Source organism: Aythya ferina (assembly GCF_964211825.1).
Source record: "Aythya ferina genome assembly, chromosome: 1".
NCBI lineage: Eukaryota > Metazoa > Chordata > Aves > Anseriformes > Anatidae > Aythya > Aythya ferina.
In genome coordinates, this window is record NC_140296.1 from 194,000,569 (window position 1) to 194,015,087 (window position 14,519).

Here is a 14,519-nt window from a genome sequence, read left to right on the forward strand (position 1 = left end):
TCGCTGACAGTGGTTGGCAGAGAGAGGCGTGCCTGCTCCATAGATAGGTTCAAACATTCCTTTTATTGAATAATTTAAAGACCAACAATGAAGAAATTAGGCTTGGATAACATCCAGACTGTGTAATTATAAGGTTTCTGTCTTTAAAACTGAATTATCACAGACACTGAAAGTAATGTTTTGTAACAATAGCAAAGTGGATTATCTGATTGCTAGTTAGCCCTGTTCTTCCTTCCACCAAGCAGCACCAGCTTGCATGGCACTCATATCAACCCCAAGCCAAACTGGTCCCAACACTGAGTAACTGTACACGCTCTGCTGCTTTTACACACCTTGCTGGGCTCTGCTTCCATAACATTAAGCTTAAAGCTTGAAGGAACAGAGGGATGGATGGGATTCCTGGCTTAGTTCATCAGTGGCTATATGATGCTGCATCAAAAAGATGTGAAAGAGCATAAACCTGCAGAAGTGTTTAGAAAACCATGGAAAAGGGAACCGCTAGTTACAAAATATTCACATTTCTTTCTGCCTTTCAATTAAAAATAAAATAAAAAAAAAAAAGAAAAAGAAAAAAGAAACAGATGGGAAAAAAATAGAGCATACTATTACCCATCAATCCAAATAGGAATAAGGATAAGTTTTTAAAAAGGGGTTCTTGGGCTGAATTCTGAAGTTCTTGGACAATGAGATTTGCCAAGTCGTAGTCTAAACAGACAAGTCAAGCAGTAACAATTCAATCACAAGAGGTATTTTATACTAGAATGGAAAAAACAATAGAAATGCTGTAGCAAGCAATCACACCTTGCCTAGGGAAGGAACCAGATGGGCAAGTGGGCAAGCAGTGCCTCCTTCTTTCTCTTCTGTTTTGTACGTAGATGCTCCCTCAGAAGGCCTGGGTTTTCCTTCAGCTCTGCCACTTCACACTGGTCACTTTACTCCTCAGCACTTCAACTTCTTCGCCTGTAAAATGACGAAGATGCTCTGTCAGTGCTATGGAGTGCTTCCAGGCATGCAGAAGGGAGCCTGGATCAGTGTCTGTTAGCAGTAACCCTAGGCCAGCCTGCACACACCAGGGCTACCAAGGTGTTAAGCCGCACTATGAATACTAGGGACAGGACTTGCACTTAATTCTTAATATTCACCTACTGTAAATCCCCATAAAATTTAAACTGAGGGAAAAAAATAGGTTTAGAAATGAAGGTGCCAGGCACAGAAATCCTGCCTGTCCCTAGAGCAAGTAAGCCAACTCACCAGGTTAGCTCTCTCCTAAGAGGCAAGGAGGCAGTGTCCCTTGGGTGCTCTTCTCCATCCACCCATGTTCTCAGAGAAAGAGCAGAGAGTCATGGCCTGAAATAAAATCACTCTGTAGGATGATGTAATTACCACTTTCCATTAATTTTATAGGGAGTCAGTAGGTTTTGCCTGGCTTATTCTTCCCAAAGCTTAGACACCTTAGGAAACCTCTGTGACTCTCAGGTTGGAAATAATCCCTGCTGGCTCTCTGACCTCGTCTCAGAAAGCCATGAACATCCCTGGCTCCAGGAGCTGTTGATGGTCTGTGTCTAACACAGTCTATACTCTGTACTCTTATAACCCTGCCACTCTTTCACCTGAAAGAGACTCCAGCTAATGATCACAGACGTACACCCCTCTGGCCACCATCCACATTATCCTTTCTGGCCTTGTTAAAAGCTTGCTAATGATCTCTTTTTCCTGCTCTGTGTACCCACGTCACTGCAGCAGGAAAGCCTCTAACCTGTGTGGCGTTATAACAAGAAGCCAACCTATGCCAGGAGGTGTGGTTTTGGGTGCAGAGAAGCTCCTGGTTTTCCATACATCTCATACTCTCAGCCCACAGGGTAGGGAGGAAACACAAATGTTTTCCTGAATCCTCTAGGTGCTACCTGTTGGCTTGGCTGTCTGCAGACCCAGAGGTGGGCAGAGCTCCACACCCAGGTGCTCTGCCAGCCTCTCCTCAGCCCAAGGACAAGTCAGCAGTGCTCTCCTTGAGCAGAATATGGGCCAGAACAGGAAGGCAAGCAAGGAAAGCACCTGCCTGCAGGGGTGTAGCACAGCCAAGGCTTTTCATGAGTTTAGTCCCCACCCAATGTGGGTAATGCCTCTGCTACCCATTACATTCCTCCCCAGAGATTGTCCACCCCAGGGAAAATACGTGAATACCAGTTCTCGTGGCTCAACTCTTCCTAGCAATCCAAGGATTTGAAATTAATTCTGTCATGAGCCCAGCTGCTGAGTCATAGCACAGATAAAGCCTACAGTGATACATAGCCAAGGTCACAACACCGCTCAGTCTAATTGACTGAGTCAAGGGACATCATATTCTTACCAGCAGACGTTTTCAGGATGCAAATTCTTTGTCTTCCTTTTTGCTGGAGGAAAAAAATTAACCTACAGATAATCTGTGCATGCAAAATACATGATGGAAATAAGAAAGGCCAAACGGGTGCTTTTGTATGTTCCTTAGAATCGCCTCACTTTTTAATGAAATAGTTGAATCTCTCATTAAAAAGCAGTGTTGTTAACACTGCACTGCAGCTGCAAGTGGTGCTCAGCTTGAGCCCCTCTTTCCAGCAGGTGAAACGCAGAACCTGCTTTGAATATGGTATGCATTAAATTGGTCTTGCCAACTAACCACTTGCCAACTTTTTTTAACAACGGCTGATGTCTGTCATGGGATGGGGAGAGAATAGTAATTATCAAGATGTCCAGTCCCTTTAAGGCTAGTGCCCTTTTAGTGCCACATTTTTTCTCTCCATTTGTAAAGAAAGCTTTGGGCACAACTCACATGTTCCATGACTGTGGCTCTTCTTAGGATTAAAAGATATATATCTATTTATCCAGACTTAAAAAAGAGTGCTTTTTTGAATGCCCCTATATTCCTGCCCTAAGAACAGCCTATGTCCAACTCTGCATTTCATCTGCACATCGTTCCTCCCTCTAAGCAGAGCTCACAGCCTGCTACTCACACGCACTTTTCTGCATGTGCACCTGGAACTGCCATTTCTTTGTGTATAGGGCAGGCCCTCACTGACCTCCCGAATCTGAATTCTGATAGAAAGTACTGAGAACTAAAGGACAATGATAAACTGAATACTAATGGTCTGATGTTGCTTTCTTTGCACCCAAAAATTAATAATGTGATCCATGGGAATTTGAGTTGTACCAGGAATGCAAGTTGTATTACCCCCACCCATTTTTTTATGGTTAATTGTTGGGAAACAGAACAAATCTCTCCATAGCCATCACTCCATGCTCTTCATTGTCAAGATATTCTCACATTTTTGGCACAAATGATTTAGTGAGGAACTTAGGTTGCATTTGGTGCAAAGAATGTTCATCTGTATCTTGCAACATTAAAATATAAATTATATATCCTAGCTCTAGCAAAGAGTTTTTATGTGGAAAAACATTTTATCTGCTTTATTTTTTGCTAAAAAGCAATGATTTGAAAAATTCATTTAAAATTTAAACATAGTTATAATAAAGAACAGAAATAGTTCAAACATTAGGTAGTTATCTGAATATTCACAACATTTATGCCAAATTTAATATGATGCAATCTGTGCTTTTATGACATGTTTATTATGTTTATAAAAAGTGCATGCTGAATTTTATAGAAAATAAAAATATAAGCATTGATTTGAAATATCAGGAAATAATTTGTTCAATTTTTATTTTCAAAAGAGATGAAAAGTCGTATATTGCCTCTAAACCTCATCAGGGTTTTATGACTAATCACAGTGCTGCATGCATTGAAAGGCATTTTCTAACTTGTGTTGTATTTCATTATTTGCTGTCATTGGTTTTACACTAGAATAAGGTAAGTACTTTCCCTGAATCAATATCAAATATATGTTGCTGCTACAGCTGCAACTTTCACAAAGTTTTGTCAGTGATAGGTTGGTGGAAAATCCTTTGTACTCTTGGAGGTGTGCCAGGGAGCTTTATAGGGCCCTGGTCCTGCAGCTCTGCCCCAGGGAGTATCAGGGGAAGTTTAGCAGAAGGTGTTCAGCATCTCAGCCCTGTACTACAGCAGGAATTTAACTAAGGCTGCAGCCAGAAGCACTTCTTCCGTGCAATAAGTCCTGGGAACGGAGGGCACCCAGGGCCCTCCATTGCCCACTGCTTCAGCAATCTCTTAGCTATACATGGGAGTTCCCACTTTTTCTGTAATTAATGGCCACAGAGCTGAAGCCACAGCCATGTAGAACATGTCAGTGAATATGTATGATGGCATAGACATGCATGCCTCTTGGATGCACAGCAAGAGTTAACTAGGTAGTTCTTGTTTCTTGTAACTATACTAGTTTGTGCTGCCCCAATTAGATACTGCTAGTCAACACTGTGACTGAGCTGTGGGTTCAGCTGTGGGCATCTCCCTGGAGCCAAAGAATGTTTGTCGTCAATATAAGCCATGAGAACTTCAGACAGAGCACATCGCTTTTCTCATAACCCCCCTACAAAGCATTTGTAATTCAGCCACAAAATTTACCCAAAGCCTAGTCCTGAGAAGCATGCCTTTGTTGTTTTCTAAGGCTTTGTTCATGTTTGGTTTGGTTATCTAAATATTTTTGTTTCTATTTGGTTCCTAATGTTCCCATCAATCAGAAATAAAAACATGAAAATAAGTGACATTAAATATTTTGCTTTCTTACTGCATATTTTTATTCTATTTGGTTATGTTCTTTTTCACCAATTTTGAATTGCAGATTTTTCTTCAGACTATGCTTTTGGAAACATACAATAGTCAGAATGGTCTACTAAAGACCCAGGTGGTCTACTTAAGAGTGACTTCTTCTCATAAACCACATTATTGTACATATTTACTGAGCATGCCCTAAACAGAATTTTGTTTTCCTACATCAACTGCATATTGTTTTCATCTAATTGGTATAACTCCAGTGACTCCACTTGAAAGTTACTTAGGATTTCCTCCGCAAACTGGAGCAGTATTATCTTCTATTTATTTTTTACCATTAATGCACCCAAAACTGTAGAACAGATTATGCAGTAATTGCTCCTAGTATTTGCTTTTGTTGCTGTTTGCTTCATCAGCAATACACAGATAATTATTTTGGATCTGCTCTTTTCATCTGATGGGTCAGTGAATGCATGGAAAAGGAAGAAGGCTCAGTGCACTGACAGGCCATTACAGACTTGCAAAGCAGCCTCCGAGTTGCCACTGATAGCCAAGCAACATTTCCCCTCTACACCCTCCATTATGGAAGGGGGGCTTATTCCTAATACACCTTGATGCTGCCTTGCATATTTTGGGTGCTCCAAAATAGAAAATAACAGTAATGTATGTTGAAGCCTTTATCAGTCTGTAAAAATACAAATGAAGTTTATTAATAATAATATTGAAAACATTCTTAAATCCATCACATGCAAAAAATGCATAATTCTGCCACAAACTTTATTATGTAATTCTTATTGTGATCTTACAAAGCACTGCTGATCTCTATTATCCAGTGCTGTTCTCCTACCAATATATAAAAATAATTCAGAGAAATAAATATAGACTTATTCTCATTTTGTGAATATCAAACTATACATGATAAACAATGCAAGGCAATACAATACTGTACTTTATACAATATATCAATTTACCTATAACAAGAGTGAAAAACATGCCTTTGTCTATAATAGGCATGAAGTTTTTGTGTGGCATCTAACCCATTAGTTGGGAAGCCTACCTCAGATTTCAGCAAGAACAAGTTTGAACAAAGCCAGTACATGGAAATAAAATAAGCATTTAGTTCTTCGCAGTTTACATCACTCTGATTTTTCACACACCGCAGTGTTCAGTGTAAAACAAGAAATACATGTGTTTGTTTGTAAAAAACACAAATACATGTGTTTGTTTGTAACATCTTGAGCATCTAAAATAACAAAACAGACTGAACATACATTAAAAAAATTGTAAATCACTTCTGTATTTTAGGTAACCCTTTCTTTGTTCCTTTTATTATTTATTTCATTTCATTTCCTTTTTTTTTTTTTTTTTTTTCTGTTTGTTCACTGTTTTAAACATTATTATCATAACATTAAGGCCAAATACAAAATGGAAGTGAAATACAGGCTAGGCCTACCTAGCAGCATCCAAACCAGTGAAAAACTCTGCTGAGCTGCTGCTGACCATGAGCAGACCAAAGGCAGCAGGGAGTCAGGGGGTACATAATGACCCTGGGACCAAGAACAGCAGCTCAGTGTGCTCTGGCTGCCTAAGTCTTGACTAAACTTGACTAAGTCTTGACTTGGATCTCACATTCAAGCTCAATCCAAAATTTAACCAGGTACAGAAACAGCAAATATTTCAGCCAAAAACCTTACCAAGTTCTGTTTTGTTCCATGTACCCAGAGCAAGGCCACTTGGGGTTGGTTTGAGGAAGTTTTTGCTTCTCAAGCAACGGCTCCAGCAACTGGGGATTACAGAGAAGGCAAGATTAAGATCTCCTTCAAGCCTCACGATCAATGGCAGCCACTTTTAGCAGAGAGCTCAGGGCTGCAGTTTTCCTCCTCCATTTCTCAGTGAGATGTTCAGCATCGCATTGAGGGAGATGCTCCACAGAGTATGTGATCAGAACGAAGACTGGTCTTTAATGCTTCTTTGCACTTGAGCTACCAAGTGGCATTAAAACCATACAAACTCACCACTAGCAGTCTCTCACACAATTATTAATTAACACAGAACTTTTCAATTTAAAAAGTCATGTGAAAATCAAGGACAAGTCAAACTAAGTGCAAAACACTCTAGAGCGCTGACTTACTGTGAGAGTGCAGAAAGTTGTGCTGAACACATTCATTGTCACCAGGAGCTGGATTTTGTTTCATTCTTGTGTGTACATTCCAGTGGCAAAAAAAAAAAAAAGAGGAAGATTTGTTTTTCTGTAAAATTTCCAAACTAGTTGGGAACCAACTTGGAATTTCTTGGAGGTTTATGTTCTAAGTTTTGACACAACTTCTTTTATTCAATGTAGTTAATCACAATCTAAGTTAGCTGTTGAAAATTTTGTTACATGTATTTTTTAGATGAAGTTATCATACAAAAGCCAAAGTTATCTTTGCTTTGTTATAGATATATAACATGTATATATATATGTTAAATATATATGTTTAACATATATATATATGTTAAAATAGTTATTTTGCAAAGCATGCAATTATTTCTTTTTCCTATGGGCCATATTCACTAAAAATAAGCTTATGCACTAGAGAGGAAAGTATAACTGATCACAGGCTGGGTATTTACTTTTTACTCACAAGGAAGATTCACAAATGATGACCTACCTTGCACCCACAAATGGGAGATTTTTTGACTGCAGTATCTGCTGCAGGCCTTTATTTCATGTATCACCTTTAAACCTGATGGACTCCTTGGTTTGGAGTCTTCTGGTAACATTCCGTCCCTTGGATCAGGATGTATAGGCCTGGCATCCTTCTCCCACTGCAAAGTGAAATGAGAAAGCACAGGCTCCTAAGTGGGTAGGGAGGACTGGGAGAGAGAATCAGAAATTAGCCTGAGACTGCGCAGATTCACTGAGACTTCACTGTTCTTTCACCTGAAAATCAAAAGAAAATTTGGCCACATAGTAAACAGTGCTTTTTTTTGTGGCTGAAGTTCCTTTACTCTGTTGGAGTTGTCCTTGGTGTCTGCATGGTTAATGCTGTGCCCCATTCCCCGAGACAAACCACATCCTCTGGCTGCATATGTCTTGTGTGCATGTTTTCCATGGGGACAGAGGGGTGACTCTCAGGTGACTCTCGAACTTTGTCTGGCCGCAGTATCTGAAACTATTTTGTTTTTTAAAAGTAGTTACCTGATGGAAAGGTCTTTCCCATACCCTGGGCCTACAGTGTGCCACAGTGGCTGTCTCTCACAGCCCCAAGCACATTGTCCACTGCTGCCCTCTCATGGTCCATTCTTCCCTCAACAGAAGTAGACACCTGAATGAGGTGGAATGCGTCTTTTTACTCCACGTGGGTCTGAACAAGTGTCCCTCCTTCAGTCAGGATGCAGCCAGGCTGCCTGGTCTCCTCCCGGAGGCAATGATGCTTTCTTCCTAGATCTATCTTTAATATAGGATGGGGAGTGTAGGAGAAGGAAACGTTAACTCTGCATAAAAGTAGAAGATAATGAAGCAGAGTAAAGCTTTTCCTCTGTCCTTAAGATAAAGCAGTTAATGTTCTGAGATGGAAGGTGGCTGGCGTATAAAGCCACAGAGGAGAAATACCCCACATTGAGAGGGTACCAAGTGCATATAGCTTAAGTGAATCTGGCCCTAGGCATCACAGGCTGTAATTAGCTGAAAGCTCTTAACCTTTCCCTAAGATAATGAACTGTAAATAAAAGCAAAGTGGGACAGATTCTCAAGTGCCTTTTTCCTTGTTGTACAATGGGTCTGCTTTGCACTTCTTTACATGGCTTGAAAGTTTATGCAAGGAATAAGAAGAATCTGTCCCACTAGCTCTCTGCCAGAAGAAATTTAAGTACCTATAAAAAACTAACGTTCTTCTCTTCCCCCCCCCAACCCCTTCGATTTTAACAGCACTCGCAAACAAAATTACATGATGAATTTTTCACGGCAACATGGGCTCAGGCATTTCTACAACAGAAGACGAAGGTCACTTAGACGATATCCATGAAGAAACGAGAAATTTATTTTTTCCTCCCAACATGTGATGTGTTGCTTTCCATTCTTTAAATCTAGCACTGCATCTGGTTTCAGGACTTTTCTGCAACTGGCTTGATGAATAACTGAAAGCCTTTCTCAAGGCAGAGTGTACACCACTTTTTCGCACTGTGAACTAATGAGAAGTGACTTATTTTCTCATAGGTAAATGTTTTAATGTTGATGTGTCTGTGAAAATTGTGATCTGTTGTAATATCAGTTTACAGTGGCAGTATTGGAAGTAAGCAACTAATTCTGTTTAACGGGAAAAAAAAAGTTTAAGCACAAAGACTTTTCAGATTTTATGTTTAAAAAACGTACATACTAAGTACAGAATTTAACATTCTTTGTCACATAGGTATTTAAGTGCACTGTATTTCAGCTCTGTGTCATTTTATATGATTAAGTTATCATTGTTTGTCCTCTTTGTATTCTCTTCTACAACATGACACATTGGCACTGTATTTACTTGTTTTGTTGTTGTAATATTTTTGCTGCTGATTTTTGGGCTATTTACCTTCTGACAAAATGTATTAAAAAAGAAATCAAAATACCTAATCAAGAAGATAATTGCAAAAGTAGTTGTAAAGGCGTTGGTATCTCTAAGTCTTATTCTTTGATATGTCTGTTGGCTAGCATTGTTTCGTGGATATTAAAAAAAAAAAAAAAAAGAATGCTTGACATTAAACTTTTTTCTACTGAGCAGTTGTGGATGAAGCCCCAAACAGAAGTCCCCATTTCCTTGTCTAAATGTAGTCAGTTCTCTGCAACTGATTTACTTACAGTAACTGCCATTTGGTGTCTGTAGTAATGAAGTGATTTGTAAACAGTGAACGTTTCATTGTGTTCTCTTTGGTGTTTGTTTCTCTTGCGGGTCATGTTTGTATCTTCTGATAAAGTTGTATCTACACCAGCAACGTTATAATGCCCCTATAGCCCTAAACTGTCTATTATCATAAATAAAATGCTTCACTTTATGGTGAACCAAGCTAAAGATCCATGCTTCAATAAAAATGTCAACAAATGACTCTGATGTTAGACTTTTCAAGCCACGTGGGCTTTACAAGAAATCATAGACCAAGTTATTTTACTAAATACCTAGATTCTAATGCAAACACTGATTTTTATTTTGCTTGGATACTTAGCACATCACACCTACCAGCACATTGAAAATAGCAGTGTCTGCAAATACAAACCAAGAGATCTTCCCAGGCCGATCCATTGGAACGGCGTGGTTGTTGGAACAGGTCATAGTGCAGGGAATGAAACGGGACCATGGACCAATGTGTACTCCCACTTTGCCTTACCTGCAAACCCAACACAGAAGTGTTACTCACCCACAGTGTCAGTGTACACCTCACTGCTTGGCCAGTGCATAATCTCTCAGGATGGAATATTTCACAAAGTCTGAGGACAGATAGTGGTGCAAATCGGTGTTTCCAAGCTCTGACGAAATGTAGCACAGAAGGAGCCTGCTTCAAAACAGACAGAAATTGCTAATTGGTCACACAATACTAGGTAGTTGATCCATTGCAGGCCTTGCTAAAGGATGTTGCACATGTGAAATGGTTTCCTTGATGCAAAAGGAGACTGAACAAGTACTTGGAAGAAAAATCCGTCATGGGTTACTGAATAGAGAAACCACAACATGTTCAGGAAATCCTCTGAACCTGTAATGACCTGGGGGTACGGGATGGGCAAGTATCAAAGAGGAGTATCATATACACGTGCTATGCTCTTACATCTTGCTTATGTTTCTGGCCACTGGTGGTGACACTATATTGGTCTGAACCAGTACAACATTTGCTATAAATCCATGCTCAACCACACAAAATGTGTTTAATTTTTAACTTTTTCAAGGTATCTGAGCAGTGCAGAAAAGAAAAGAAAAGAAAAGAAAAGAAAAGAAAAGAAAAGAAAAGAAAAGAAAAGAAAAGAAAAGAAAAGAAAAGAAAAGAAAAGAAAAGAAAAGAAAAGAAAAGAAAAGAAAAGAAAAGAAAAAAAGCAAACATTGAGTGACCAACTAGTCAAAACCTTGACTTGGTCAAAATTATGTAGTACATCTTTGACTAGAAACTTACTGCAAGAGCCCAGCTCATGTGCATGCTTTGTATATGCTTTCAATCATTGAAACAAGATAAAGGATCAATTCAGAGAAAGAGCAGAAAGAAATAAATGATATTATTAAAGAATATAATATCTTAATGTTTGGCCAAGAGATTTTAAATTCTTGCAATAGAAAGTTTTGTCCATTGAACAAACAAAAATGCAAGATATAGACACTCCTATTTTTAAGATAATTTTATTTGTCTTAATATGACAATATGTAAGTTACATTTCAATCTAAAATGTTTGCACAGCTAGTGTTTTGCTAGGGAGTTAATTTATATTAAGGACAACAAGATAGATACAATGAGGCAATTAGTCTGACTTCATTTTCCAAATAAGAGACCAACATAGTCAGAGAAGATGCTTTTCACAATTGTATTTATTTCTCTCAAATAGTGTATGTAATCACTGAGGAATCCCTCAAGGCATTGCACAAGAGCTGACTACAAACTGGGCATGGGCTTTTCTCAAGAAAATCATCCCTGCTGGTAGATTTCCAAGTGATTTTGTTGTTTGCCCTTTCCAGATTCCAGGAAGTTCTTCCTCAATTTTCTTCCATTCCTACGGCACCCAAGGTAGCATGCACATGCAGTGTGTTTACTGTATGCACTGTTTCATTTTTCCTCCCATATGACTGAAAGCAATGAGTCATCTGACACTAAATAGCAGTGAAATAGCAAGGGTGACACATCACATATCAATGGCAATAAACCAATGACAGTGCTATAAAATGTACTGACAAGCTTATCTACTGATACGAAACTTTGGCAATTGTAACTCTGAATAGTTTTAGTATGCCTTGTGGTCTTTCGCACTTCTCCTATCAGCTCATGGACCCATGTTCAAGTAGAATAAGGAGAACGTAAGAGAAATGAAATGAAAATAGAGAAAAGGGAAGCTCTTACCTCCTGGTGTTCTGGAACAATCAAAACCAAAAGTTAACACAATTTTGCCTAAATGTTCTTCTCTTGAGCTTGCTTCATTCAAAGATGGTGACATTAGCTTAACCAGAAAAAATGTGTGGAGCACAAGTATTTTGAAGGACTGAATTACGCTTTGAATGAACAGAACAATTTAGAGAAATGGGTAGAAATGAAATAAAAAAAGCAAATACAATAAAGGACAATATGATATCAAAGAGCAAATGGCCTACCAGCATGCAAAGTGGGTAGATATCTGGTGAGGCAGCAAAACTGTAGGAAGAGAATCAACAGTGTAAAATATAATGCAAAATGGCACTTTTAAATATATCAAAAGAAGATATCAATAAAAGAATATATCAATTTACGGTAAAACACAGAAAACATACAGCTGTCAGTGGTGGTAAAGTACACAGCAGTTATCAGCTGTTGAGCTCTTCACTTAAATACAGATGTAAACAAACTGCAGAGATTTCAGAGTATAGCACTAAAAACAAAGCCCTTAAGACTACGACCTTCCAAGTAGAGAGTTGGTTTGTTTAGTCTAGAAAGGAAAACACTTGGGAAGAGACATGAGAGAAGTTATAAACACAAGGCTATAGTTTTTTTCACTTTCTTACCCTTCAGAGCAAATGCCACTGGGCGGACTTGCTGCCCTAGCATCATTTCATTATTTATCCATCAGTGGGAAAAGGGATCTGGGTACTGTCCAAGCAGACTATGGCATGAGGCTCCACAAGCCCCACTACAGGACATTCAGCAGCCACTATGCCAGCTGCCAGCAGCCACGCAAACAAACAGCAGTGTATAACAGCTAAACCCCTGTCCGTTCAGCTCTGGAGCAGCACGGCTTAACTAGGTGTGACTCAACACAGGAGCTCAACAAGGGAACTGCCTCAAAAAGGAGCTGGTGGGGGAGCCTCAGAACCAGGTTAGAGTGGCAAAAAGAACTTGCCTACCTTAAGTATGGGCCTCTTGAAGGACTGCTAGCAATAGCAGCTGAGACCACGCACCCATACGCAGCACATCGGCTGTGAATAAGTGACTGGAGCACTCGCCAACAAGTGGTAGACATGCTCCTGGAAGAAAGGTGGCATCAGGAAGAAGGAACTGCCCAGTGTTCTGTCATTGATGGTTTATGACTGTTGCTGTTTTCTTCCTCTGTTCTTCTCAGTTCAGCTGAAGGGAATGATCTGGCAGCAAGCCTAAGGACATAGGCCCATGCATGGCTAATTGTCAGAGAGCCTGATGAGGAGAGTTTGAGCCAGCACACGGCAAGGCAGGGCCAGGAAAAACAGCACTCCTGGGGTGGAGGAGTACTGTACACACTGTACAGGAGGACACAGGTAACTGCTGGGTCAGTAGTTAGAATCTGTATTTCTTTTGAGAGAAAACAAGTTGGCAAAGCTTCTTTAGGAGAAAAAAAAAAAATAGAAAGAAAGAACATGGGGTTTGTGCTTTTGAGCCATACAGGTCAAGGGAGGTCTGTGAAAAAGTTTGCGGCAAAGTTCTTCCAGAGGGCATGGCTGCTTCCCTGACTGCCTCTGGGCCAAAGACAGTACTGGGGGAGGCAGTGGCAGAGCCACAGGGGTAGCAGGGCTGCCACTGCCAGCACCACACACACCACTGATAGCCCTGGGTCCTTCTTTCCCTGCCCCCTGACTATCCATACACGGCAGCCTTCTGCTGATATATTGCCCCAAGCGTGCTGGAAGCAGCATGTGCAAAGCCATTCAGCTGGTTTATATTCCTAACTCCGCATAATCCAGATGGCACCCAGTTTAGTTTTTTTAAAATCCAATCCTTCTCAAGGGACATTGTAAAGAATTTGCATGTCAAGGAACTTTTCACGGTGAAAAGGGAAATGTCCCTTTTTTTGGGCCTCTGATACAATAACTGCTGTTACGGACGATAATAAAGCCTGACATGACTAGCGTATCTGTACAGGAGATAGGTGGTAACTAATTAACAGGAGCACTTTGAGAACCAAGCCAAGTGCCACTGAAATCACAAGGAAAATCACAGGCAATCTAAATGTGTGTTTTACTTCAACCAGTAAATACCCATCTCTACTGATTAGGCTGGTTTGACCTGTCCTAGGACTTTCATAAGACTCCATGGTCAAACACATAGTCTTTTTTTGCCCTATAAAGTCGAGTGATGGTTAGAAGGCTCCTGAGGGAGTGACCCAGGCCACCTGGTGAAGTTTTCCAGCCTAGGAGGCTCCACCACAGGTCCCCTATGAAAAGAGACAACCAGAAGTGACAGAAGCCTCCACGTTCCCCTCCCACTCAGCTAGCTGCAGGACTGCATTCACTGTCAGCAGTTATTTGAGGAAGAAGGAAGTTGAGAAGGGAATGCCCTAAGGACCGAAGCTCCAGCCAGAGAGCAAGGGATGGACCCAGCCTTCGGCAGCGCCTTGCAGCTTCCCTTGTGCTGCCAGAGAGCAATGGCTCCTGCTGCTCCCGAGCCTGTGGGCTCAAGGAGCCCTCAAAGCTCACGCTGGGGCCCTGTCATCGCACAGCTCGGGTGGTGTGTGCGCCAGGGACGGGTTGCCCACAGCTATCCTCCACAGGAAATTTTTTTGGCCTCTCCAATTGTCCTTATTGTTTATTCTGCACCAACTTCTCCTCCCATTCTGTGTTTTGACCCCAAATCCTCTTTTCATCTTGTTTCTACTGTGTTCAGCACTATATTAATCCCTGCCCATCTCTCGGAGCTGAAGTACTGAAGCATCTTGTACCATTTTAGACAAAGCTGGAAAAAGCAATAAAAAGAACTATTAACCTTCCCAGTG

At 40.4% G+C, this 14,519-nt stretch overlaps 2 protein-coding genes across 10 annotated transcripts in view; one reads left to right on the forward strand and one right to left on the reverse strand.

Moving 5' to 3' along the window:
• The window catches only part of RELN (reelin), a 288,077-nt gene extending 278,357 nt beyond the window's left edge, over positions 1–9,720 (forward strand). The window contains exon 64 of one of the 2 annotated variants that reach the window (XM_084506953.1): positions 8,571–9,720. In XM_084506953.1, coding sequence (XP_084363079.1) covers positions 8,571–8,667 — 97 coding nt within the window. In that variant the 3' untranslated portion in view covers positions 8,668–9,720. Of the gene's footprint in view, positions 1–3,705; positions 6,004–8,570 lie in introns of those variants that run through there. The other variant, XM_084506952.1, reaches the window with a different exon arrangement.
• On the reverse strand, positions 45–12,811 carry LOC311430419 (uncharacterized protein). Of its 8 annotated transcripts, XM_084506962.1 has the most exons (8): positions 12,682–12,811; positions 11,956–11,995; positions 10,031–10,168; positions 7,312–7,468; positions 6,792–6,856; positions 6,355–6,443; positions 1,252–1,347; positions 45–960 (listed from the first exon to the last, which is right to left on the reverse strand). In XM_084506962.1, the coding sequence occupies exons 1-5, from the start codon at positions 12,795–12,797 to the stop codon at positions 6,852–6,854; spliced, it is 456 nt and encodes a 151-aa protein (XP_084363088.1). In that variant the 5' UTR covers positions 12,798–12,811; the 3' UTR covers positions 45–960; positions 1,252–1,347; positions 6,355–6,443; positions 6,792–6,851. The 8 variants fall into 8 exon arrangements, with proteins under 8 accessions (XP_084363088.1, XP_084363087.1, XP_084363086.1 ...); XM_084506961.1 differs by having other exon boundaries at positions 45–1,347; XM_084506960.1 differs by having other exon boundaries at positions 45–1,347; positions 6,355–6,856.
• Between the last annotated feature and the right edge of the window lie 1,708 nt (positions 12,812–14,519).

Coding starts and splice junctions, on each gene's coding strand:
- LOC311430419 (XM_084506959.1), bottom strand. CDS start 12,797: ATGTCTACCACTTGTTGGCGAGTGCTCCAGTCACTTATTCACAGCCGA. Junction 11,996..12,681: donor TCAAGAGGCCCATACTTAAG/GTAGGCAAGTTC, acceptor CTCTTCCTACAG/TTTTGCTGCCTCACCAGATA. Junction 7,469..10,030: donor GGTGTACACTGACACTGTGG/GTGAGTAACACT, acceptor TTCACTTTGCAG/TGGGAGAAGGATGCCAGGCC.